This window comes from Bos indicus, chromosome 13, assembly GCF_029378745.1.
Source record: "Bos indicus isolate NIAB-ARS_2022 breed Sahiwal x Tharparkar chromosome 13, NIAB-ARS_B.indTharparkar_mat_pri_1.0, whole genome shotgun sequence".
Classification (NCBI taxonomy): domain Eukaryota; kingdom Metazoa; phylum Chordata; class Mammalia; order Artiodactyla; family Bovidae; genus Bos; species Bos indicus.
In genome coordinates this window covers 69,934,122-69,961,560 of record NC_091772.1, presented here as the reverse complement: position 1 = coordinate 69,961,560, position 27,439 = coordinate 69,934,122, and the positions used below count along the sequence as shown (strand labels likewise).

At 46.2% G+C, this 27,439-nt stretch overlaps 2 protein-coding genes across 8 annotated transcripts in view; one reads left to right on the top strand and one right to left on the bottom strand.

Moving 5' to 3' along the window:
• The window catches only part of ZHX3 (zinc fingers and homeoboxes 3), a 133,955-nt gene that overhangs the window by 5,524 nt on the left and 100,992 nt on the right, over nt 1-27,439 (top strand). For 2 of the 7 annotated variants that reach the window (XM_070801673.1, XM_070801678.1), the window contains exon 1: nt 16,841-17,037. The gene's annotated coding sequence lies outside the window, so the exon portion shown is untranslated. Of the gene's footprint in view, nt 1-2,445; nt 2,706-16,840; nt 17,038-17,308; nt 17,455-18,049; nt 27,435-27,439 lie in introns of those variants that run through there. The other 5 variants (XM_019972423.2, XM_019972425.2, XM_019972424.2 and 2 more) reach the window with 3 other exon arrangements.
• LOC109567699 (estrogen receptor binding site associated antigen 9) lies at nt 7,137-15,802 on the bottom strand. The gene is given in 4 exon segments (XM_070800670.1): nt 7,137-7,956; nt 7,959-8,038; nt 8,041-8,146; nt 15,776-15,802. Coding segments are annotated over 4 exon segments (591 nt in total). The 3' UTR covers nt 7,137-7,578.

Sequence of the window (27,439 nt, the reverse complement as noted above, 5' to 3'; positions counted from 1 at the left end):
AAAGAGTCGGACATGACTGAGCAACTGATCTGATCTGATCTGATCTGATAAGCTGTTTGTATATTTTGGAAATTAAACTGTGCATAATTTGCAGATATTTTCTCGCAGTCCGTAGATTGTCAGACATGATTCTTAAACTGTGGTCCCTGGGCCAGCAGCTGCAATACCACGCACATTCTCAGGCGCTACTCCAGAACTACTGAATCAGAAACTCTGAGGCTGGGGCCCAGCTATCTGTATTTTAATCAGCTCCCTTCAGCCACATCAGAGTGTTTCCGATGCTTGTTCTAGTTTGTGACTTGCTGCTCTAAGAGATGAAGTAACTGAAGGAAGCTTTCATTCAGGCAGAGGTTGAGAGGATGATAGAAGACCCCCAGGCAGGGCATTTATGATCATTCTGAGCATCGTGCGTGGACTAGGCTCTGGAGATGCTGTAGCGACCCAGCAGTCCTGGTTGGTGAGGGGGAGAGAAGAAGGGAAAGAAGCAGAACTGACAGGCAGTCAGGCAGTTATGATGGATGGCAGCAGGATGGGAGGGTCAAGGAAAGCTTTCCTCAAGCAGACATCTAAGTCTCAAAAATCAGTTGGAATTAGTTAGATATAAAGGGTGGGAGGGCTTCTCAGGTGGCTCAGTAGTAAAGAATCCGCCTCCCAGTGCAAGAGAGGAGGGTTCCATCCCTGTGTTGGGAAGATCTCCTGGAGAAGGAAATGGCAACCCACTCCATTAATCTTGCAGGGGAAGTCCCATGGACAGAGGAGCCTGGCAGGGCTATAGTCCATGGGGTCGCAAAGAGTGGGAAAGGACTTAGTGACTAAACAACAACAAAAGGGTGGGAATGCTATTCCAAGTGTACTGACTAGTTTGTAGCAAGGCCCTGCAGATGTATCTGGGGAGAGTTCAGTCTTGATGGAAGGTGAAACAGCTGAGTAGGGGGCAGGGGAGGAATCAGATTGGGGGGGGGGGGGGGGGCGGCGCGGGGGAGGGGAGGAAGTGGGAGGCAAGTCTCTGCCTTCAGAGCAAATGAAGGAGCTTTAGGGGCTTCCCTGATGGCTCAGATGGTAAAGCGTCTGCCCGCAATGCAGAAGACCGGGGTTCGATCCCTGGGTCGGCAAGATCCCCTGGAGAAGGAAATGGCAACCCACTCCAGTAGTCTTGCCTGGAAAATTCCATGGACGGAGGAGCGTGGTAGGCTAAAGTCCATGGGGTTGCAAAGAGTCGGACACGACTGAGCAACTTCACTTAATAGCAATTGAGAAAAAGCCCTCTGGCTTTCGTGTGGAGTGGCACTAGAGAAGATAGTTGGGGAGGGGGGGAGCAGAGACCCAGGAGTGTCAGGCCCTAGACCCAGCCCGCTTCTGACCTTCAAGGCAGCTGTAGAGATTCAGACCCCAATCACAGTTTTGGGCTGGTGGCGGTTCCAAGGCCGGTGTTGCCGCCTCCGAGGCCAAGGGGTGGGGCTGGAGAGAGAACTGCCCCCACCATCTTCCGCTACTGGCCCACCCCGATGGCCCCGCCCCTACAGCCGCCCCGCCCCCAGCCCCGCCTCTCCGCAGCTGCTGGCTGGAGAAAGTCAGGCTCTGGGCTGCAATCCTGGGTTGCTCTTCCCTTCCTTGTTGCCTTTCCCTGCCAATGTGGCTGAGGCTGCGGGGCTCCTGGGGCCTCTCCTCCCAGACTTTCAGGGACAGGCTCTGGATGTGGTCAGGGATCCCTAGGCTGGAGGGCAGGAGACTTCCGTTGCTGTCCCTTATTCCTGCCAACCAGGCTGTCGGTGGTAGCCGAGCACTGCCCCAGCCTGACCAGGTTGCCTGGCAGTGTGGGCTCTGGCTGGGCAGTTTCCGGCTCCAGCTGTCCTTACCAGAAAAACGTCAGTTTGACTGAACCCTTTGAAATCTGTTTGGGATTTCTAGTCGCGGGAAGAACACTGAAAGATCATTAACCACCTGTGAAGGGGAGCTTTCTGTGTGTTCTGAAACCTCCGCAGGACTTACCAGCTGTCTTATGCGCTGAACCTTCAGCAAGGGGACCTCTTATTCTTCCTCTTTTTACTTAGATGTACTTTCTGGCCCCGTTCTCCTCCATCTGGTATCCAGACTCATTTCTCACTATGCTTTGCAATGCAAAGAGGGTCTCAAAAGGATGGGCTTCCCCGGTGGCTCAGCAGTGGTTTGATCCCTTGGGTTGGGAAGATCCCTTAGAGGAGGGCATAGCAACCCACTCCAGTATTCTTGCCTGGAGAATCTCAAGGACAGAGGAGCCTGGTGGGCTATCGTTCATAGGGTCGCAAAGAGTTGGACATGACTGAAGTGACTGAGCATGCACACATGCTAGAATGGATGTTCAATATTTTTAAATTTTGTTCAGGAATAGAATAAGAGATGTTTAAAAAAATACCATTTAGGGCTCTCCTGGTGGCTCAATGGTAAAGAATCCATATCTCAATGCAGGGGACACAGGTTTGATCCCTGATCCGGGCAGATCCCACATGCAGAACAACTAAGCCCGTGTACCACAACTATGGAACCTGTACTCTAGTGCCTACAAGCCGCAGCTACTGATCCCACGCACCTCAAGCACTGAAGCCTGCACCCCAGATCCCTGTTCCACAACAAGAGAGGCCACAGCACCGCAGCTAGAGAGCAGCTCCTGCTCGCTGAAACTAGACAAAGTCAGGGCAGCAGTAAAGACCCAGCTCAGCCAAAAATAAGTAAGTAAACAATTTGTAAAAATATTGTTGAGAGATCAATTAATGACAGGCCTTGAATTATATAGGGATGGAGTATATACAAGAGGGTCAGGGACAGCGTAAGTGGGTTGAAGTGGTGAATGAAGCCATGAATAGTGGAGAAAGAGAGTGCTAGGAGGTGGCCCATCTGGCCTTGAATATGGGGTAAAACCATGGGCACTGAGGAGCCACTGACGGTTGTTGAGCAGGAGAGTGACACAATATTGCTAGTCACTGTACCAGTGTAAATGTTGTATGCCCCATAGGGTCCTGCTTGATTATATCAACAAATCATCGCCATTGGGCTTCCTAAAAGAAAAGTGGTATGTATTTCTGAGTTGAAAGCAATCGCTTTTGCCTTGTGCATAATTTTTTCTACCTGTTTATCATCTTTGGTGGGGCTTCCCAGGTAGTACGAGTAAAATCCACCTGCCAATGCAGGAGACACAAGAGATGCAGGTTCAATCCTTGGATTGGGAAGATCCCCTGGAGGAGGGCACAGCAACCCATTCCAGTATTCTTACCTGGAGAACCCATGGACAGAGGAGCCTGGCGGGCTACACTCCATACGGTTGCAAAGAGTGATGTGACTGAGCACACACACGCATGTCTCTGCCAAGCTCCCTGCTGGTGTGAAATACTGAACTCCAGATTTTAAAAATTTATTTAGGGGCAAGAGAATTAAAATGTAGGGCTTCCCTGGTGGCTTGGATGGTAAAGAATCTGCCTGCAGTGCAGGAGACCCAGGTTTGATCTCTGGGTCAGTAAGGTCCCTAGAGAAGGGAATGGCCACTCGCTCTAGTATTCTTGGAGAATTCCATGGACAGAGGAGCCTGGCTGGATGACAGTCCATGGGTTCGCAAAGAGTCAGATACAACTGAGTGACAAACACTTTCTAACACAAAAGAACTAAAGAGGAAGGAGCAAGGAGAAAAGAGATGATACAGGTAGCAATGGGACAGGGTGGAAGAGAGAAGACTATCATGGATTTTCCTGGGGTCACCACCCAGTCAGTTTTCCAAGCAGCTTGAGGAGCAGCCAGGAGTGAATGAGGGCTGCGTGCCACATATTCTGAGCTTGGTGCCACGTATTACGGACTGGGGGCCACATATTGTGGGCTGGGGGGCCACGTGGCAGAAACAGTCCCATTGAGTCATGGGACGCACAGCCTCATTGCTTTGTAAAGCTTGGTGTGAGGAGTATTTTTGTTTTTTACAGCCCAGCTGTCTGTGTAATGACTTCCTTCCCTCGGCCTTGTTCACTGAGGTGTCCCTGGGCGACCAGCTGAGTCACCACATTCCTTGCAGCTTAAAACACTGGCCCAAGCACAGGGGCCTGGCTCCTTCATGTAGGTGGGACCTTTGAAGTCTGCTGGAGAGTGCGGAAAGACAGGCTACAGAGCTCCCATCTCTCACCTGTACCTCTCCCCCAAAACATGGTTTAAAAAGCAAGTGAAAATAGAAAGTCCATCTGTTAAACACTACGCAATGGCCACAGCCTGAAAAAAAATTATTTATCAGCAAACATGAAGTCATATAGGACTTCCCCTATTGCCCAGCAGATAAAGAATCCACCTGCAACTCAGAAGACGTAGGAGACATGGGGTCGACCACTGGGTCAGGAAGATCCCTTGAAGGAGGAAATGGCAACCCACTCCAGTACTCTTGCCTGGGAAATCCCATGGACAGAGGAGCCTGGTGGGCTGCAGTCCAAAGGTTTGCAAAGAGTCAGACATGACTGAGTGACTAAGCACACAGCAAATGAAGTAAATGTCAAATAGAATGCAGGGAAGTGGGGAGATGAGGGGTGACCAAGAACTGACGCCCCTGCCCTCTGTCCTGTTAGAGCGTGAAGGGTCCGAAATCCAAGTGAAGAGACTGGGAACTCTCATGCCCAGCTGGAATGGGATGGAAACTTGCTCAGCTCTTCTCTAAAATAAACAATAAGCAGGCAGTTTTCAGTAAAAATAAGGATGTATTGGCAGAAAGTTCAGCAATCTTATTCCCTGAAATATGTTTTAAAGAAAGCTTGGTCAGGTATATAAGAAGACAAGGTGGAGATTATTTATGATAGTCTTGTTCATGGCATAGGTGAGCAGGAAGCAAAAATGAGTTAGTGAACTATGATGGAGGCTGACCTTGGAATTCTACACATCACGGAGAAATTATTTGTTAGGTGTACATACAACAGCATGGATGTAGTGTTAAGTGGGGGAAATCAGTAAAAGAGATTTAAGGCATAATATTTTCCCAGTCTTATTGAGATATGACTGATGTACAGTAAACCACATGTATTTAAAGAGTACGATTTGAGTTTTGACATGTGTAGATACCCATGAAACCATTGCCGCAATCAAGCTAATGAATATAGCCATCTCCTGGCAAAGTGTGGAGTAGATCTATATGTATTAAAATGAACAGATGTTGAATACCGATTAAGATAGGAAAAAAGTTCAGCAGTGTGTGCAATATAATCCCATAGTTAAAACAAAAAATGTGTAGATACCCTGAAAAATCTGGAGTGATATAAACCAAAATAAACTGTATTTGTTATTGTTGTATAGACACTTAGCTGTGTTCGACTTTTTGTGACCCCCATGGACTGTAGCCCACTATGTTCCTCTGTCTTTGTAATTTTCCAGACAAGAATACTGGAGTGGGTTGCCATTTCCTTCTCCAGGAGATCTTCCAACCTAGGGATCGAACCTGGGTCTTCTGCACTGTCAATCAGTTCGGTTCAGTTCAGTCGCTCAGTCGTGTCCGACTCTTTGCGACCCCATGAATCGCAGCACGCCAGGCCTCCCTGTCCATCACCATCTCCCGGAGTTCACTCAAACTCATATCCATTGAGTCGGTGATGCCATCCAACCATCTCATCCTCTGTCGTCCCCTTCTCCTCCTGCCCCCAATCCCTCCCAGCATCAGAGTCTTTTCCAATAAGTCAACTCTTCGCATGAGGTGGCCAAAGTACTGGAGTTTCAGCTTTAGCATCATTCCTTCCAAAGAACACCCAGGGCTGATTTCCTTTAGAATGGACTGGTTGGATCTCCTTGCAGTCCAAGGGACTCTCAAGAGTCTTCTCCAACATCACAGTTCAAAAGCATCAATTCTTCGGAGCTCAGCCTTCTTCACAGTCCAACTCTCACATCCATACATGACCACAGGAAAAACCATAGCCTTGACTAGACGGACCTTTGTTGGCAAAGTAATGTCTCTGCTTTTGAATATGCTATCTAGGTTGGTCATAACTTTCCTTCTAAGGAGTAAGCGTCTTTTCATTTCATGGCTGCGGTCACCATCTGCAGTGATTTTGGAGCCCCAAAAAATAAAGTCTGACACTATTTCCACTGTTTCCCCATCTATTTCCCATGAAGTCATGGGACCAGATGCCATGATCTTCGTTTTCTGAATGTTGAGCTTTAAGCCAACTTTTTCACTTAGGCAGAGTCTTTACCGTCTGAGCCACCAGGGCAGCCCCTGGTGGTTATTATAGGTTTTATATAAAGGTCACCACTAAGTGTGTGTCCTTTGGTGTCTGGCTTCTTTCACTCCATGTGATTTATTAGAGTCTTCCATGTTGTGTGAAGCTGTAGTTCATTCACTTTTAGCGCAGCATATAGCAGCATTCCATTGGGTGAATATACCAAAATTTATTTACCCCTTCAACTACTAATTGACATTTGGGTCGTTTCCAATTTAGAGCTACTACAAATAATGCTGCTGGGAGCATTTTGGTACATGTCTGCTGCTCTGCCTTAGCATGTATTACAGTACGGTTCCAAGTCATTTACATCTATAATCTTGTTATTTCTCTTCTATTTGGCCTACCTGGATTTTGCTCCTGTTTTCCTTTTTTTCTCCTTTTGGATCAGCCAAGTGTTTTTGATGATTGCATTTTATCTTCTGCATTAGATTTTTTAAAGTGTGTTAAAACATATATAATCCCAAGTTTACCATTATAAGTATGTTTAAATGTGCAGTTCACTGGTTTTAAGTACATTCACATCTTTGTGCAGCCAATCTCCAGAACCATTTTCATCTTGCAAAACTGATATGCTCTGTCCATTATGCAATGGTTGCCCATTCATTCCTTTGCTGCTTCCCTAGCAACCACCATTCTACTTCCTGTCACTGTGTATTTCACCATTCTAGGTATTTCATATAAACAGAGTCATGTAGTATTTGTCTTTTTGTGACTGACTTATTTTCTTTTTTTAAAAAAGTTATTTTTGACTGTGCTGGGTCTTTGTTGCTGCATGAGCTTTTCTCTGGCTCACTGCATCATTGACTCAGTGGACATGAGTTTTGAGCAAACTCTGGGAGCCAGTGAAGGACAGGGAAGCCTGGCATCCTGCAGTCCATGGTGTTGCAAAGAGTCAGACATGACTAAGCAACTGAACAACAAATCATGGAAGCCAAATAATAATTAAAATTATTTATTGTATCATTATGCACATTGATGGAAAGCATTATAGACAGAAGAGTTTCTTTCCCATCATAAGATTATTTACATCCATTTATTTAGCTAGGAACACTAGCTTGAAGAGGTACTGGTATATTCTATTTGAAATTATTTCTCTAGAGCAAACCATTGTCTTACAGTTGGAGCATGTTGAAGAAATTGTTTTCTCATAAGCTTTTTTTTATTCTTTTGAGTCTCAATCACTGAGTTCAAGGGACTTTGAGAGAATCCTGGTGTCCTGAATGTCCTGATGAATACGCTGAAGTCAAGCATTGTATTTGTATTCTGATAATATTCTTAGATCCATACAAGTGTTGGTTTGTGGAGCTCATATTTCTCCCACCAGTACTATGACATTTGAAGAACATTTGTTGTGAAAGTTTGACACCAATTTTCACACCACTGTGCTTCCTGTCCCATTTTCTTCCTTGATTGTTCTTTTGTTCTTGTTCACCTCTCTGCTGTTGCCTGAGAACTTGTTTGGTTGACAGACTACATCTTCTTCTTGCCATGCATTGGTAGTTTCCTGCCAGGTATCTAAGTCACCTGATTCAGGAGACTGGTGAATAAAAGGCATATGGTGTGTAGCTGCTAATCTATTAGAGAAACCTGTGCTGCCCACTGGGATGCCAAAGTCTAATGGTTCTGTCTTCTTAATGATTTCCTGAGTTTTCCTTTTAGTCGATGTCATGTCCTTAAAATAGTCAGAGTCCAGTTGTTCTAAAGCTTTTTGCTGTGTTGTCACATTCTCATTTCCTCCTTCAGTCTTTACACACCTGTGGGTGCATCTTCATCCCAGAACCCTTCCACACCTGTCTGCTAAGGAGCTGATGAATAATCAACTCTAGTTGGCAAGTTATTTGATCTCCTCTTAATTTCTGTCCTCTGCCAGATCTGCATACTAATTTCTTTAGGAATGAGAATACTGTTGCTGGGTGGGTTTGTACTTTAAATAATCAAAACTGTGATGATGGCCCTGGTGGGGATCAAAACTGGACCCTTCCTCTCCCCATCTTCCCAGCAGAGGCTCCAGTCAAATTACTCTTTAATTAATATATTAAACCAATTTGATATGTCTTGGTTTTTTATGGTTTCATTGTGATGTGTCTAGATGGAGATTGATTTTTATTTATCCTGATTTGAACTTTTAAAAATTTATTTATTTTAATTTGAGGAGAATTGGCTTACATCTATTTCTGCTTTATTGACTATGCCAAAGCCTTTGACTGTGTGGATCACAATAAACTGTGGAAAATTCTGAAAGAGATGGGAATACCAGGCAACCTGATCTGCCTCTTGAGAAATTTGTATGCAGGTCAGGAAGCAACAGTTAGAACTGGACATGGAACAACAGACTGGTTCCAAATAGGAAAAGGAGTTCGTCAAGGCTGTATATTGTCACCCCGTTTATTTAACTTATATGCAGAATACATCATGAGAAACGCTGGACTGGAAGAAACACAAGCTGGAATCAAGATTGCTGGGAGAAATATCAGTAACCTCAGATATGCAGATGACACCACCCTTATGGCAGAAAGTGAAGAGGAACTCAAAAGCCTCTTGATGAAAGTGAAAGTGGAGAGTGAAAAAGTTGGCTTAAAGCTCAACGTTCAGAAAACGAAGATTATGGCATCCGGTCCCATCACTTCATGGGAAATAGATGGGGAAACAGTGGAAAAAATGTCAGACTTTATTTTTCTGGGCTCCAAAATCACTGCAGATGGTGACTGCAGCCATGAAATTAAAAGACGCTTACTCCTTGGAAGGAAAGTTATGACCAACCTAGATAGCATATTCAAAAGCAGAGACATTACTTTGCCAACAAAGGTTTGTCTAGTCAAGGCTATGGTTTTTCCTGTGGTCATGTATGGATGTGAGAGTTGGACTGTGAAGAAGGCTGAGCGCCAAAGAATTGATGCTTTTGAACTGTGGTGTTGGAGAAGACTCTTGAGAGTCCCTTGGACTGCAAGGAGATCCACCCAGTCCATTCTGAAGGAGATCAGCCCTGGGATTTCTTTGGAAGGAATGATACTGAAGCTGAAACTCCAGTACTTTGGCCACCTCATTGGAAGAGTTGACTTATTGGAAAAGACTCTGATGCTGGGAGGGATTGGGGGCAGGAGGAGAAGGGGACGACAGAGGATGAGATGGCTGGATGGCATCACCGACTCGATGGACGTGAGTCTGGGTGAACTCTGGGAGTTGGTGATGGACAGGGAGGCCTGGCGTGCTGCGATTCATGGGGTTGCAAAGAGTCGGACACGACTGAGTGACTGATCTGATCTGATGATATCAGATATCATATCTTATATCTTTCATAAGTTCTAGAGAATCCTCAGACACTATCTTTTCAAATATTGCTTTTATCTCATCCTTTCTCTTTTTCCTGTAGAAACAATCTTAAGGTTAGAACGATGTAAATTTTTTCCAAAGAGCTTAAAAAAATTTTTGTTTTTACTAACCCTTTGAAGTGCTAACAGTTCAGGATCCCTTTAATCTGTATTCAGAGTTTCACATTATGTAGACAACTCAGATGACTTGAAGCCAGGCTGCATCTGTGTAAGGAATGGATGACTTCCAGTTCACATCTTAAAGTTCTTCAGGATCCTAGGTTAAAGAGTTCTGTTGGCTGGGAACTTGCATATCACACTGAGGAGTCTAAGAAGGGGTGGGCAGTTGTGGATTTGTCAAGTCTGATTGATCAGAGGCAGCATTTTGTTACTATTTTTTAATTGAAGTATAGCTGATTTACAATGTGTTAATTTCTGCTGTAAAGTGATTCAGTTGTACATATACATATGTACATTCCTTTTAAAAAATATTGTCTTCCATTATGGTTTATCATAGGATATTGACTATCCTTTGATATACAGCAGGACCTTGCTGTTTATCCAGTCTATGTTTAAAAGCTTTCATCTGCTAACCCAGCCTCCCACTCCGTCCCTCTCCTAGGTCCTCCTCCTTGGCAACCACCAGTCTGCTCTCTCTGTCTGCTTTTCTATTTCTGTCTCATAGGTTCATTTGTTTCGTATTTTAGATTCTACAGATAAGTGATATCATATATAGTATTTGTCTTTCTGACTTAACATCACTTAGTATCATCATCTCTAGTTGCATCCATGTTGCTGCAAATGGCATCATATCATTCTTTTTTATGGCCCAGTAGTATTCCATTGTACATATGCATCACATCTTCTTTATCCATTCCTCTCTTGATGGCTATTCAGGTTGTTTCCATGTCAGACTATTGTGAATAGTGCTGCGATGAACATAGGGGTGCATGCATCTTTTCAAATAATAGTTTTGTCTGGAGGTATGCCCAGGAGCGGGATTGCTCGATCATATGGTAATTCTATTTTTAGTTTTCTGAGGAACTTCCATACTGTTCTCCACAGTGGCTGTACCAACTTACACTAATGGGCAGCTTGTTGAATTCTAGTGCTGTGGCCCATTGTGGGAAAAGGAGGAAGGCAGGCTGGGCTAGATTGCTGCTGCTGCTGCTGCTAAGTCGCTTCAGTCCTGTCCGACTCTGTGCAACCCCATAGACGGCAGCCCACCAGGCTTCCCATCCCTGGGATTCTCCAGGCAAGAACACTGGAGTGGGTTGCCATTTCCTTCTCCAATGCATGAAAGTGAAAAGTGAAAGTGAAGTCGCTCAGTCACATCCGACTCTTAGCGACCCCACGGACTGCAGCCTTACCAGGCTCCTCTGTCCATGGGATTTTCTAGGCAAAAGTACTGGAGTGGGGTGCCATTGCCTTCTCCGGGGCTAGACTAGGGCTAGGGAAACACAACCAGCCACAGAGATGGGTGGTCATGGCCAAGGTAGACTAATGCACAGGGTCTATCAGGTGAGGAGGGGAGGCGAGAAGCCAGGACTGTAGAGAAGATGCAGATGTGACTAGGGTGGCTCTGAATGCGAGGCCTCTGTTCACCGGGGCCAGAAGCAGAAGCAAGTTCTCTTCCCTGATTCTGGGCAGCTTGGCTGGCCAGTGTCTCCTCCAGGCCAACCAGCAGCTGGGCACTCTGGACAGCTTCATTATTGTTCTGTCTACATCCATTGTGAGCCTGCCATTCTGAACTGCACCCAGCAGGTTGTCCCTGCACCTGTATTGAAGGGTTCCTAGAATGCAGCTCAAATTATTACCAGCACCTTCAAGGCCCTGCATGATCTGGCTGGCCCCTGTCCACCTCTGCAGCCTGACCTCCCTCTATTCGCCTCACTATCCATGTGCCTTCTTCCTCTTTGTTTAAACCACCATGTACCCTGGATGGCTTCAGGGTCTATGCATGAGTCCTCTACAGGGAGCACCCCTCTCCCATATTTTCCTACTGTGATGGGCTAAATGTGTATGTACCTGCAAAATTCATACGTCTAAGCCCTGACTCCCAGTGTGGCAATACTGGGAGTAAGGAAATAATTAAAGTTGAATGAGATCATGAGAGTGGGATCCTGATCCAGGACAGTTAGTGTCCTTATAAGAAGAGATACCAGAAAGTTCATTCTCCTCTCTCCATGCTCATATATGAGGACACAGCAATAAAGAAGCCACATTCTAGTCAGGAAGAGAGTCCTCACCAGAAACTGCATGTGATGGAAACTTGATCTTGGAATTCCAGCCTCAAGAATTTGAAGAATATTACTTTCTGCTGTTTTAAGTCATCTGGTCAAAGGTATTTTGTTATGGCAGCCCAAGCACACCAATACATCCAGTTTAATTAGATCTCATATTTCCCTAAACATTTTCTTTTTTTTTGCCATATTGGGTCTTAGTTGCTGGGTGCAGGTTGCCCTGGGCATATGGGACCTTAGTTCTCCAAACAGAGATCAAAACCACATACACTGCATTGGCAGGGGGATTCTTAACCACTGGACCACCAGGGAACTCTCCCTCTAAGCATCTTTGATCCAAAGTCTCCTATTTCTGGGATCTTGTGGTACGAGGCACCATGTAAGACTTCTACTTTTGATTATTTGATCAATGTCTGCCTGACATACTAGACTTACTGTAAATTCCATGAAGGTTTCTGGTTTTATTCAAAGCTACACACCCAGAACCCAGTACACAGCCAGGTATGTAGTAGGTACACAATACATATTTACTGGGAAAGAGAATGGTGGGGGGAACAGACAGTGCCTCGGGCTGGGGCATTTTATGGACATTCAAGTTCATCTCTGGTCCTTCAGCACCCCTTTAGCCCTCTCTACCGACAAAGCCTAACATTGTGCCCCTGACAAGAGAGACATGTTAGCAGAATTCAGCTCCAGCATCACAAAGCATGGCAAGGAAGGATGGATTGCAAGGAAGGATGGATTTAGAGCAGAGAGACAACAAATTGGCAGAACTGGATTCAGAACTTTTACTTAAAATGATGGATGGGACTTTCTTTTTAACTTTTGAGTTCTCATCACACATCAGACACCATGTTAATAGCAACATGTGGATTATCTCATCCAATTCTCACAAAAACATTAGGGGGTTAAGTCAGTTACTCGAGCTCATACAGCAAGTTAAGTGGGGAAGACAGGATTCAAACTCAGGAGTTCTGGGTTTAAATCCTACTTACTTACACACTACACTAACTGCCTCTGGGGGATGGGAATGCCTCTGGGATGTTTAAATTCCAGACTTTTTAAAGGCAAGATAAGGATTAACCATGAAATGAGCTATGAGGCTTCCCTGGTGGTCCAGTGGTTAAGAATCCTCCTTGCAATGCAGGGGACACTGGTTCGATTCCTGGTCCAGGAAGATCCCACCTGCCACAGGGCAAATAAGCCCGTGCACCACAACTACTGAGCCTGTGCTCCACAGTAAGAGGAGCCACTGCAAAGAGAAGCTCGTGCACTGCAACGGGAGAGCAGCCCCTGCTCACACAGCTAAAGAAACCCCGCATGCAGCAATGAAGACCCAGGACTACTAAAGATAAAGAAATAGAATTTTTTTTTTTTAAAGAAATGAACCATGTATTGTTGATTAAACTAAAGGGGTCTCTCACTACCCTGGTTCCATAGAATTCTCTTCCTTCTAATCCTCAGTTCATGGCTAGTTACTGCCTTCTCTGTGCTCTGAGGCACTGTGATAACCTCATTCTTGACAAGGAGCCGGCATAGAAATCAAGGAGAATGTTTTACCTTCTCTTCCTGCAATTGTTTACAGCTCAGACTCCCGCTTGTGGTTCTATGGCACTGGCTCCTGCTCAGAGCTGTGCAGTGAATGTAGCATTCAAATAGCCATCGTTAGAATGCTTTTGGTTTCAACTAATTAAAAAAACATCCAGCTCAAGTTAGAATCAATAATAGAGGGAATGCATTGATTTATGTGACCTGATTGGTAAGTGGGATTCAGGTGAGCTTTGGTTGGCATTTCAACACTCTTTTCTCTTCAGTTCTTTCCACGTTTCCTGATTTCATGGGTTGGCTTCATCTTTAGCCTGGCTCTTCTCATTGTACCAGAATAGCTGAAATGGTTCTTTACTGACATCCAGGGAGGGAGTGAAGGCTTTTACCCAACTGTTGTGAAGAGGTAAATATTGAGTGCTGATAGATGTAATCCTGGATAAAAGGTCTGTCTTTGCAGCAGTCAGTACAAGGTATATTGTGCGATGGACTGTAGTCCGTCAGGCTCCTCTGTCCATGGGGATTTTCCAGGCAAGATTCCTGGAGTGGGTTGCCATTTCCTTCTCCAGGGAGTCTTCTCACCCCAGGGATTGAACACATGTCTCTTGAATACTCCTATATTGGCAGGCGGGTTTTTTACCACTACCACCACCTGGGAAGACCAAGTCAATTGATTTGAAGCTCTACACTTGCACGTGGGAGATGGGGGTCCAGCCCACCCGAACTGCCTCAGGGCTGTACCATGGGAAGTGGGGTATACTGGATGTTAGGAAGGTGCATCTGTCAGGATAGGCTAGGTTTTGCTTTGGTAACACACAAGCCCTGGCCTTGCTTTTCAAACAGCAAAGGTTTGTTTCTTGCTTATACTGTATGTCTGCTTGGGTCATTATGCTGTGTTTTCTCACTCCAGGACCCGGACTGATGGAGCTGTCACCTCCTCAAGCGTGGTCTATGGCTGTGGCTGAGGGAAAGAAAGCATAAAAAACTGCTTTCTAGCTCTTAAAGTTTGGGCTGAGAGCGATGTGCTTCTACTTGCAATGTAGGGACCAAAACAAGGCCCATGGCTACTCCTGACTCCAAGCTGTGATGAAGTATAACCCCATCACGTGCCTGGGAAACAAACCAGAATTATCTGGTGATGCAACATTAATGTCAACTAACACAAAGGGCTTACGGAGCCCACCCCAGCTTTTCCCTACTTTTTATTGGGAAAAAAAACTTTGATTGCTACATTTAAAAAAAAAAGAGACCTTCATACTGTGCAGAAATCAGGTGTTTTCCTGATTTCTGATCAAATGTCTCTCAGTTATTTTGCCATTAAGCAGAATCAATGGATCTGTGAGGGACTTCCCTTAAGATACCTCAACTCAAAATAATGCCCTTTTTGTGGTCTTGATCAACACAAGTGGATTCCTAGTGAAACTCATGACTTGTAAGCCGACGCCGATTGTTCTGGGGGAGGGGGACACCTTACTTAAACTAGGCCAGTTAGGGCCTCTTTTCTGGGATTTTGGAATTGGAATGATCAGGGATTTTTCATGTCTCTCATGTCTCTCTGGATCATTGGAAGTGGCTGGGAGATAGATTTCCCATTGGAAGCAGAGGAAACAAGTTTGCAAGGAGAGTCTTACTGGCAACTCTTGCTATGCTTCCATTTCATCCAAAAGCCCAGCTGGGTTCTTGCTGCTGGCCTAAGAATCCATTCCCACCTCCCCCTGTCCCCACTTCCAAAAGCTTTAAGATCAATTCCCCTCTTGTTTTTCTTAAACTGGGTTCATGGGTTACTGGTAACTTGTAGCCAGAAAACTCCTAATCGATACATGTTCTTTGCCTCTGGAACCAGACACAAAGAAGTCACAGGTGTAGCCCATTCCAGTAAAACAGAGGTCAGGTTGTAGTTCTATTGCGTCAGCTGTATTTCTGGCAACTTTTCTGCTCGAGATAGTTCATCCGAATGTGAGTGCAGGTGACATTCTTATATGATCACCTGAAATTCACTTAAAACTTTTTTTTTTTTAAGGAAAATGATTTGTCTCCTTGGGTAAACATTATTTGCCACATACCTCCCAACACAGATATTAAGTGCACACTATTTCCTCTGCCTAAGGTCCTGTCCTCTTCAACTCTATAGACCCAGCCTCAGTGTCCCCTCCTCTGGGAAGCCTTTCGATGTTCTCCTATATAGAACAAATGATGTTCTTCTCTTTGCTTTCCAAAGCAGTTGACACATACATCTAGTGTTACATATTTTCTTCCAGAAGTATTTCTTTCCACATCTGGCTCCTCTGAAATATCAAGTTACTTGATGGTTGGGAGAGTGCCTTGTTTATCTGCAGCCCACAGTGTTGGGTTGGAATAGATGCTCAGAAAAGTTTGTTGACTAAATGGGAGTTTTAAATGAGAAGACCATACCCCACATACAGTCATCCCTCAGTATCTGTGGGGGGCTGGTTCCAGCATCTGTTGTGGATACCAATATCCGTGGATGCTCAAGCCCCATAGTTGGCCCTCCATACCTCTGGTTCTGCATCCTGGGATTCAACCAGCCATGGATCGTGTAATACGGTGGTTTGTCAGCTTTGTTTACTGAACACCAGGCACTGTGCAGAAAGCTGCCCATGTGCTGTCATTTAATCCTTTCAGTCATTTCTACTGGCTTGATTATTGATATTTTCATTGCTCTTTTATGGATGAGAGATTAAATAGCAAAGTCACTCAGCCAATTATTAATCTGCCATATATGGCAGATGTGAGATTCCAACTCTGGTATGTCATACTGAGTGTGCTCGCTGTTTATTGACCCCTAGATTCTAAAGGTGGGGACCACTTTCTGAGCATATTTGTTACAGACTTGGGACTCCGTAACAAAAAAGGTGCCTGGAACGCGTGAAAAAAACTCAGAAAAGGGGTCACCTTTATCCCAGGTGTCACAGGTTACACAACAGAAGCTGTGAAAAAAGAGCTTTACTATACCTGAGGGGGCTAACTGATGCGCTTGAAAGTTCTCAATCGAAGATTTAACGGAAAGCAGTCATCAGAAGTCGTCCTTCTTGTTAAGAAACAGAGGAGAGAAAAAAAACTGCGGTAAAGTTTTTGTGGGATAAAAGGAAAACTAACTCCCAGGCGATGCTTGTTGGGAAATACTGGACTGAGAAGAGAGCGGCGGGGCAAGGATCAGGGTTCCCAATCCAGCTAGCATCCTTTTGAAAGTGCAGCCTGGCGTGGCCTTTCTTTGGTGGTTCTCTAGAAAGCCCAGGACACGGAGTACAAAAGCCAGGAACCTCCGGTGATGGAGCATCCGCCCCCGGTCCCCCCTCCTTCCCTGCCGGGCTCAGCCTCCGCGCCGAGAAAAGCGGGAGCGACGCCCGCGCATGCGCCCAGGGTAAGGTCCTCTCTGCGACGTCAGGGGGCTTGCGCCCGCACGAAAGCCCCGCCCCTCCAGGCGCCAGAGGCGACCTGGGCGGGGGGCCTCGGGCCACGCCCCCAGCCGAGCCGAGAGGGGCCGAGCGGAGCCGAGCGCCTCCGAGTGCGGCCGGGCCGAGCCGAGCGGCCCGGAGTCGGTTGGTGCAGCTGCGTCCCCGCCGCCCAGCCGTCCGCGGCTCCGGCGTCGCCGCCGCCTCCGCCTCCGCGCGGTCTGCGCCGGCCGGCCAGCCGGTCGCTCGCCAGCCGGGAGGGAGGCCTGGAGCGCGCGGAGAGCGGCCCGGCCGCGGGCGCCGCCGCCGCCACCGCTGCCAGGTGAGCGCCAGCCTCGGCCCTCCGACCCCGTATGCCCCCGCGGCTGTCAGCCCCCGTGTGTGTGTGTCTCCCCGCCTGTCAGCGCCCCGTGTCTGCGCGCGCTCCTCCCGCCACGCCTGGCCCCCTGCCCGGCCCGCAGCGTCGCCACCCCCGCCCGCTGCCCCGGCTCTTTCTGTCAGCCGCCAGCACCCCCTGGCCGGGAGGCTCCGCCCCTTCCCCCCGAGGCCCCGCCCCCGCCCCATCTGTCATCACCCCTCCTCACCCCCCCAGCTCGCTCCCGGCTGGGTCGCCCTGCAGGCGTGAGGGTGCCGCTGCTCTCTGGGGGTCCGAGCAGCCCCCCGTGGCCACACGGCTGCAGCTGGAGGATCGCGGCAGGGCGTTGGGGGTGTCCGTAGATACCCGCCGGACCATGCGAGGGTGCGTGTCGGTGTGAGAGCCGGGTGTGAGCGCTGTGTGTGCGCCCTGTAGCCGGGAGGGGAGCGCGGCGGGGTGGGTGGGGGGCGGCCTGACCGACGTGGGGCGGGAGATGCCAGGCGACCGAGAGCCACTTGCCCCAGCGCCCGCGGGCCCGCTGCGTCCTGCGGGGACTGGACAACGCCGGGCCTCTGGTCCGCTCTGCCAGGGAGGCAGCTGGACCGGGACTCGAGCCACTTGGGGTTACAGTAGACTCCTCCCTCCTGGGACCACCCCCACCCCCCGACTTGCCCACGCGAAGGCAGCGGAGCTGGGCTCGGGCACCCCGGATGCCGCGAGGGGCACGTGAGCGGAGTTTGGGGGCTTGTGAAACCCTGCGGGTTTGGGATTTCCATTCAGAGACGCTTGTCGGAAGTGATTGAGGGGTGGGTGGGATGTGGAGCTTAGGTGGAAAGTGTTTTGAGAGCTTGAGTCATTTTGAGTTGCGTGGTTTGCATTTCTGAGCAGTGATTGCCCTGGGCTTGTGCCCTGTGAGAAACTGTTATGTGATGTAGGGGTTGGGGGGGGGGTGCTCGTGTAGACGAGGAGGGAGGGCACACTTTTCTGTTTTTATCTGTGTCATGTGGACGTATAGTGTATTTATTCATGAGACCTTCGTACAGCCTCAGTTTTAAAAAGGGTTACAATAGTTTCCATTTACCGATTCTCTTGTATGCTGTTATTTTGATGTGCTTTATTTGCAGTAACTTCGAATTGCGATATTTCAAAACTAAGAGAAAACGCGTCCTAAAACAATTGGTATTTTGCCGGATAATTCTCAACCACGGGGAAAGAGCCAAGAGCGCACTTCATTAGCTGGAACAACTTATTCGGGCTTAATTTGTTTCTAAGAGACACACAGTGGAAAAATCCAGAAGCGGCATAGTAGTAGAAGAGTGTTAGGAAATTCATGAAAAGAACCCTTCTATTGCTGCCTTGGAAAGACGGTATCAAAGTTGCTGGAGAGTACAGTGCTTCTATGTAATGATAAACATATTAACCAAGTTGGTTTTGTGACCTTGCTATGTGGCGTGGGACTTGATTGGTGTAGTGCTTCGTAACAGGGAAACATTGCGTGGGAAGCAGGGTAATTTGGGGAGAGAATGGTCCTCTTTCTTGGGTCATATTTAAGTAAGATTTCAGACCAGGGCATTCTGCTGGTGGAGGTGAGTTTAAAAATTTTCTACGATGACATCAAAAATTACAAAAGTAACTCATGTTTAAGGCAGAAAACTAGAAGGAAAAAAAAATCCTAAGAAAAGGTTAAGAAAAAAGCCATCATCCCACAAACCATAGTAAACCACCCTTTCCTATTTATCCCTTTAGTCTTTTGTTCCCATATGTAAGTATGTTTTTTCTTATAGAAATGCTACTGTACTGTAAAATTGTGTTATGGTCTGCTTGTTAACACTTACAAATAGATTGTCAGCGGTATGTCTTGTTTTTGTAAGAACTTGTTCCTTTTCTGATGCTTTTAAAAAAGAGGTTAGAATCTTTGCTTAGAGTGTTCCAACAGCTTCCCACCTTAAAGTAAAATCTGAAGTCCCTGCCATGGCCTTTGAGGCTGCCTCCCTGTCCTCACTTCCAGCCTTGCCCGACAGATCTCTTTGCTGTTGCCTAAAAACTTCAAGCAAACACCAGCCTCAGTGCCTTTGCATTTGCTGTTGTGTCGGCTTGGAACCCTGTTCCCTGGATACCCTGGTTCTTGCCTCAGGTCTCTGCTCCAGTATAACCTTTTAGTGCCTTTCCCTGAACACTCTGTGGAAGACCCACCTCATCTCCCTGTTCTCCTTAATCAACCTTACTTTTTTTTCATGGTTCTTACCACTGCTTGGTAAATACCAATTTATTTGTTGGTTTACTGTCTCTTTCCCCCCATTAATCTGTAAGTGTGAGGTTTTTTTCACTGATGTATCTTCAGAGCCCAGAACCTGACACATAATGGGTGCTTAATCAGCATTTGCTGAATGAACGAATGAATGGATGCTCGTTATCCATCCATTCATGAGATCTTCCTGGAAGCCTCCTAGGCTCTTAGATAGCCATATCATGAAGTGGGATAACAATCCTTTAAAAGTTAGGATAGGCCTCTCCTTTCCCTGGGTCAGAAGATCCCCTAGAGAAGGAAATGGCAACCCACTCCAGTACTCTTGCCTGGAAAATCCCATGGACGGAGAAGCCTGGTTGGGCTACAGTCCATGGGGTCACAAAGAGTTGGACACACTGAGCGACTTCACTCACTCACTTACATATCTGAGGTGAAGAATTTCATGGTATGAGGCTATGGTCTTAAAAAGAACCACAGTCTTGATTTAACCTGCACAATTGAGGGAAGGAAGAGTTCTGGCCTCTGTTACTGACTTTTCTTCTTATGCGCTGGAAATCTTTGAAACATTTCAAGTATTCCAGTGGTGTTGACAGCTGTGATTTTGGTTTGATGGTTCTTAGTGATAGTTTTAGCCTCAAGAGCATAATGAGTTTTTTGTATCAACAGATACCCAGAGATTATAGCTTTATTTCATTTTCACCTGAGGAGTAGCTGTTATATTTACTTATTTTCCTGGCAATTCTATCCTTTTCAACTCCCTGCTTATCAGTTTTTGGATGGTCTAGCAGGTAACTTAAGGTGTTTTTTTTTTTTTTTAAACATTTTAAAATAAGTCCTTGATCTCTTGAGCCTTTTGCATTTTTCATTTGACTCTTGAACCGTTTGAAAGTACCAGTTTCATCTTTCAGGACAAAATGACATCTGCAGTAACACATACAGTTGCATTTGCATTATAAGGAAGGGGAAATTCGTATATTGAGGCAGAATTTTTACAGAGCGTCAGTGTAAGGTTTTTAAGGCCTTGAATTTCAAGCAGGCAATCTTTAATTTTAATGAGTTTTTGAAAAGAATCCTTGCTTTTCCTCTAAAGGAAAAGAATTCCTTTGAACACAATCCAAACCGTCAAAAAGGTTTTTTTCTGATGCTTCAGATATATTTGGGGGAAGAAATCGTAAATGAAAAATTTTGTTCTTTTAAAGGAAGGCCTGAAGGGAATGTGTTAAGAATTTATTTGTATTTGTTCCACAGGCGTTTATTAAGCACATCGTTGGGGCAGCCGTACAAGTACATTGTATGGGCTGCATTACCACGTTTAGTTTTAGATTACCTGCCTGATTTGTTATTATTTATTCCCTTCTTTCACTCGGCTACCTCCCTTCTCTCATCAGATTCTCTTCCTAAGTGATCTCATCAGTTCCCAGGACTTTGTTACCCTCTGGATGCAGATGACTGCCTCAGTTACACCTCCCGCCCAGACCTTTCTTTGGTTCTAGATTTACAGTTTTAACTCCTGCCTCCCTTCTCTCTCTCTCCTTGCAGACTCACAATGATCTCAAACTTCACATGCCCACAATTGATCACTCAGTCTCTCCCTTTCAAGCTTCCAGATTTGTATTCCTCATTCTCGATCCCTGTGCCCTCTCTTCTCCTGCCTTCTCCTGCCCCCAACCTCCCTTTAGTCAGCACTGTCCATCCATTCACTGTTTAGCCCTCCGAGAGTCGACCTGGATTTTCCCCCATTCCTCAGCCGACGTCTAGTCTATCAGTGTGGGCCGTGGGCCTGCCCGCCCTCCCCTCCGTCCTCCTCGTCCGGCTACCGTCCTCTTTCAGCTGGGTGACTGCCCCTGCCTGCCGCCTGGTCTCCCAGCTTCCACTCCTGCCTTCTCTAACCCATTCTCCCCCTGCAGCCAGCGAGCCTATCAGACCTTGTCCCCTCGAGCGTCCTCTGCCCATTTTGAGGCCTCTCACCGCCCTGAGATCCACGTCCACACTCGGGTGCCAGCCTCTGCCTCTTCTCCACCCTCCACTCCTCGCTAGCCATGCTCCTGTAAGGTGGAAGTACTGTCGGATCTGCTCAGAGCCAAGTTCTTCTCTTCCGTGTAGCACTTCCCTCTGCCTGGCACTGGTCCCCAGACTCTTCTAGGGGAAGGGCCTTCTCTGACATCTGGGCTCAGCGAAAATGTCCCTTCTCAGAGGAGTCCCTTCCCTGATCACCCTTTTACAGCAGCTGCCTCCTCATTGTCCCCCTCTCAATACACATGCATTTCCTGCTTAGCATGTCACCAGAATTCCAGGTATTTAACCCAGATGTTTGTTTTCTTCTTTATGGTCCATTCCCCCAGTAGACTGCAAGACCAAGAGGGCAGGGACAGCCTTGGCTTATTTATGGTCCAGTCTTGGCCCTGTCTCTGTGTAGATTCCACTAGCTACAGGTCCCGGATACCTTTTGAACGATAAAATGATTGTAACAGCCAACCTTTTTTGAAATTATGTGTCAGGTCCATGGTTAAGTGTGTTCACACATTATCTCTCAACCTCTGGGAGAGGCTACTAAGGTAGTAATGGTTATGACCTATTTTTTATTGTTGTTTTGAAACAACTGAGCTTAGATAAGTAACTTTTGAAGTTACAAAGCTAAGAAAGTGTTGGAGCTAGAATTTGGATCTGTATGGTCTGACTGTAGAATCTTTTCTCTTACTCTTTGCTGCCCTCTGATAAGAATGTAGGAATGAATAAATAAACATTCAACATTCTGTGAGATTAAAATTGGGTGATTCTTCATTGGAGCATAAAAAACAGTGCTTGTGTTAGGGTTGTGCATTTCCTGGAAACTTAGTGTCAACAAGCCCTATGCTGAAACATATAGTTTGTGTTCAGGCTGTTTTTTTTTTTTTTTTAATAAAGATTTAAAATATATTTATTTATTTATTTGGCCATGCTGGGTCTTAGTTGCAGCATGCAGGATCTAATTCCCTGACCAGGGATCAGACCCAAGACCCCTGCACTGGGAGTGCAGAGTCTTAGCCACTAGACCACCAGGGAAGTCCCAGGCTCTGTATTTTAATTTTCCCTCTGCCACTTACTAGCTGCAAGCCCTTGGGCAAATTCCATAACAGCTTAAGTCTGTTTTTTTGTTTTTCAGCTGTAAATGGAGAAAAATAATATCTTATCTCACAGGGTCATTATAAGTAGCATAATTATACACAAAAAGCAATTAATGTTAGCAATTAATATTATATGGAGAAAAAAAGTTAAGAAAAGACTTTTAGCCTCATTAACAAACTAGATTTGGGTTGAGAGTGAGAGACAGACCATAATTAACAGTATTGTTTCACTGACTCTGGTTTTGAGTTTATAAAAATTATCAGGGAATTAACTCTTCGGCTTAGAATTTATAATCATTCTGTATGCAGCTTTTGTTTGTATTTAGTTAAATGCTTGTAGGTAAGAGGGTTTTGTTTTCTTCTTTTTCTTTTTAGACTCTTCCCAATCTTAAGATTCTCAGGGTAGAGGGATCCTTTGAGAGGGTGGATTTTTCCCCCCCATTCACGACTGTTACAGCTTACTTCAGTAATGATTATCACCAGGGAGCTTGCTTTAAATAACCAAGCAAACAGTAGGCCCCGCACAGGCACAGATGGGCTTGGCAGCCCTTATGATGGAATATCTGGACATAGCTGTATTTTCTGGTGGGACAGCTTATGAGCAAGTGCTAGTCTGATGACTTCCATCATTTCTGTGAAATAGAGTTTTGCTAAGAATAAGTGGGAAGAAGTCAGAGGAAAAGCAAGGAGACTTGACAAAGAGTCAAGGTCAGGAAGAGGAAGAGTGAACTTGGGCCGATGCCCGTGACCTCTCGGCAGTGTGCAGGGCTCTGTTGAGGTAGGAGGCTGTGGATTGATCAGGACACCAGTAGCACACAGCTGGCTGGTGTCAGGAGCAAACAAGACATCCATTTGGACTGGGCCAGGGTCGAGGCCGGCTGCAGTGAGCCGCGGTAGGACAGTGTGGCGGAGGAACTACACTGTCCTCCGAGCAGGGAGTGATCAGCATAAGCAGGAAAGGGGGTCCCAGCTGGACCTGGAGGAGAAAAGGGCCAGAGGTGTGGATAAAACCAAGCACTGGGTGTATTGGAGCCCTGGAGTGGAGAAGGACATGTGAGTGGAAGATTTCAGAGTTGGAGCAATTAATTACTGGACAGAACAGGCACCCGGGTTTTGCCACGGACATACATAGCCCAAGTGAAGTGAACTCAGTGAAGGAGGCCAAGTTACTGAGGCTTGAGAGTTGTTTGGGTCATCCCTGTGGTTATCCAAGCCATCAAAAGGATGGCAGGACGTTTGAGGTACAGAGAAGGAAGGCATGCCACGTCTTGGGTGAATGGCGTTCCAGCAAATGAGAAGAGGGTTGATGGCCACCCTGGAGGAGCCTCAGAAGACTGGGGTATTTTTCCTGAGAGCAGTGGCAGAGCAGTGACCTGAAAGCTTTGTTGGTTGTGGGTCTCTCTGGAAGCAGTCAGCCTTGGCTCAGGTTCACTGTGCTTCTGAAGGCATCCTGATTCCAAGTGAGCAGCATGGTGACATGTAGTATTGTATTTCTATACCTGGCGTGGAAATCATCTGAGGGTCTGCGTTAAAAATTCAGCTTCCAGGGCTCCACTCCAGGCCCACTGAATTAGAATTTCTAGGAGAGAGGACTGAGATTGTATATTTTAACACTCTACTCTCCACACACATACCTGGTAATTCTTTTTTTTTTAAATTTAATTGGATAATTGCTTGACAGTGTTGTGTTGGTTTCTGCCATACATTGGCGTGAATCAGCCATAAATATACATATGTCTCCTTCTTGAACCTGCCTCCCACTGCTCACCCCACCCCACCCCTCTAGGTCGTCACAGAGCACCTGCTTGAGCTCCCTGTGCTCTACACCAACTTCCCACTAGCTGTGTATGTCACATGTGGTAATGTGTATAGTTTAGTGCTACTCGCTCAATTTGCTACACTGTCTCCTCTTATAATTCTTCATAATTAGGCAGGATTGGGAAAGGCGGCTGCAGTGGATAGAACACGGGAGGCCAACTGCTTGGGTCTGAAGGGAGGCAGGTGAGGGCGAGCCTTAGCCCATGACTCTTAATAGCTTGCCTTTCCAGGTTTAGCTGATGGCAGAGGCTCTGAATTAAGAGACCCTCCATTAAAGTCTGTCACCCTGGCTAAAGCAAGAAGAGACAGCTGGTGATGACAGAGACAAAACTCCCTCTATGAAGTCATCCAAAGCATAGCAGTTTGGGGACACTCTGAGAGGAAACAATCTTGTTTGCCTCCGTGGTCTCTGAATACATTAATCAATCATAATTGCTATCCTGTTCAGCAGGAATAGGTCAAATTATGGTTTGATTAGTTCAGAAAGGTTGAGAAGGAAGTAATGCAGTTTAATTTAGAAAGCTTCCATCCTAATCTTGCATGTTTTAGTACTTCAGTTACCAGTAATATTAACTCATGTGACACAGTTCTATCTCTGAGGACACTGGATTTAAAAACCCTTTACTCAACGAAAGGCCAAAGACAAGAGCAGTTATTATCCCCTAGGGGCTGCATACACAACTAGATAGTATCGTGATCCCAGAAGGCCTGCCACCCCATGCTGCCAGCTTTTATGAAGAAAATTCTGTTTTTTTCCATGATAAGGACAGGGAATCCTACAGGAGAATAGCTGCTAGAGAGGGAACTTGGGGTTCACCATTCAAGATAATATTTCTTACCTCACAGGGTCACTGTGAGTAGCATAATTGCACTCAAAAAACCAATGTTAGCTATTAATGTTATATAGAAAAAAAAGACGACCTTTAGCCCCGTCAACAAATTAGGGTTTGGTTAAGAATGAAAGACCATAACTAACAGTGCTTGTTTCACTGACTCCTGTTTTGTTTATAAAAATGATCAGGAAATTAACTCCTTGGCTTGGGATTTATAATCATTCTGTTGATTCTGACCATCCTGGGCTGACCGCTTAGAATCCCCTACTGCTGGTGAGGAGGGTGTGAGTTTGAGCTGCGTGTTTAGAATATTAAACTATACTTAGCGCCTGGTTCGTCATAGCCAAACACTAAAAGCTTCGGGAAAACAATGTTGTTGGCCCTGCCAGACAGAAGTAGTTGCTTTGGACCTTGAGCTTGAAACTTAGCTTGCCGGATGGTACGCTCTGTTTCTTATTTCCTCGTAGCACTGTCGGTACTGAGGGGCCTGGCTTTCAAACTTGATGAACTGGGCACCAAACGTGGTGCAGTGTCTCGGCTATATTCCCATCACTTTGCATGTCTTCCGCGTGCTGCTCCGTCTCCCTGCTGAGCTGCCGGCAGCCATCTGCATGCACATTTTGAGACCCAGAAAATGTGGCAATCGAGGCTTAACAATGCCAGCGCTGCCAGAATTTTCTGTTTGCAAGTTGAAATTTTTAAAAAGTAATTCCTTTTTAGGGAAAAAAAAGAAAAACCAAACAGGAATTTAGAATATTTTTTCCTTGTAGAAAAACATTGTCTTCTAAAGCTGAGAAATACTGAGCAGAGGCCAAAGAGGGTTAGTGATACTAAATGTGGTCTCTAATATCATACTTTTCCTGTCTTCCAGAGCTCAGGACCCCCAAAGGCTCTGCTGTGTTATGGTGCCCTTGACAGCATCTGAATCACTTTAAGAGTATTTCAGTTTGTGAAGTGTTTGTATGCCTGTTGAACTAGGCACTTTGGGGTTAAAAAAAAAAGTCTCTGGTCTCCAGGAACTTTTTTTTTTAAGTTAGACAAGGTGCATTTAAGTCTCTAACCTAAAGTAGATCGAGCACTGTGCTGCAAAGGAGGTATAATCAAAATGTGGGTTCGCAGACAAAAGAGAGGTTATTTCTGGTGGTGGGTGGAGGTGGCAAGAGGGGGTTGCGGGATACTTTCAGGGAATATTTGTCATCAGACTAGATCTTGAAGGTTGGGGAGAATTTTGAACTCTTCTCGATATTCTGTGTTTACTAAGGCATTGTTTATTTTAGCAAGACTATAGAAATATTTTGGTGCTTAATGAATTAGCTTTCAGTTATCTAAATGACTCATCCAGCATGCCTCACGCCTTAATTACTTTGCATAACTTGTCTCCCTAAGTAACATATAAAGTATTAAGGAATGTGTGATGGCAAAAGGCTTTTATGGAAGCCCTTAAAGATAATCTTGGGATCACAGTGGATATCTCAAGTCCCTGAAGAAACGGAAACATTGTGCCGTGGTGGTGAGCAGGAAATCAGAAGGCATTGGAGGGCATGTGTTTGGGTGTGTCATTTAGGAACTGGGGGAAGCTGGCACTCTTGGGGACGTTGGTGAAGACCCGATAGGGAAGGCATGTCTGCTGGGTTAGGAGGCCTCTTTCTGTTTTAATGACTTTTTAAAGAGTCATTTATGTTTTCATTTTTGTCCTCGCTGGGTCTCATTGCTGCGTGCGGGTTTTCTCTGGTGCAGAGAGCGGGGACTACTCTCCGTTGGGCGCTCAGGCTTCTCGCTGCGGTCGGTGGCTTCTCTTGTTGCAGAGCACAGGCTCTGGAGCGTGCGGGCTTCGGTAGTTGTGGCGCATGGGCTTAGTCACCCCGCAGTGTGTTAGATCTTCCCGCATCAGGGATTGAATATGTGTCCCTTGCATTGACAGGTGGACCCTTAACCACTGGACCACCAGGGAAGCCCTTGAGGCCTCTTGAATACCGTGATCAACTGAAGGTGGCCAGCTCCTTCTTCTCCCTTGCACTAGTGGGACTGAGCACATGGGGTTTTATAGAAAGGCTGTGAAGCCATGCCCAGAATTTCTCTTCCTGCCCTAAGCCTCTGTGTTCCTTGTTGCTTGTTCTGCCTCAGACCTGCATCTTCATGCTACAGATCAGATCAGATCAGTCGCTCAGTCGTGTCCGACTCTTTGCGACCCCATGAATCGCAGCACGCCAGGCTTCCCTGTCCATCACCAACTCCCGGAGTTCACTGAGACTCTCGTCCATCGAGTCAGTGATGCCATCCAGTCATCTCATCCTCTGTCGTATTGCTGTGCGTCCCTCTGAATGAATTGTTGCTTCTTTACTAAGCCCATTTTTTGCCATGGTAAG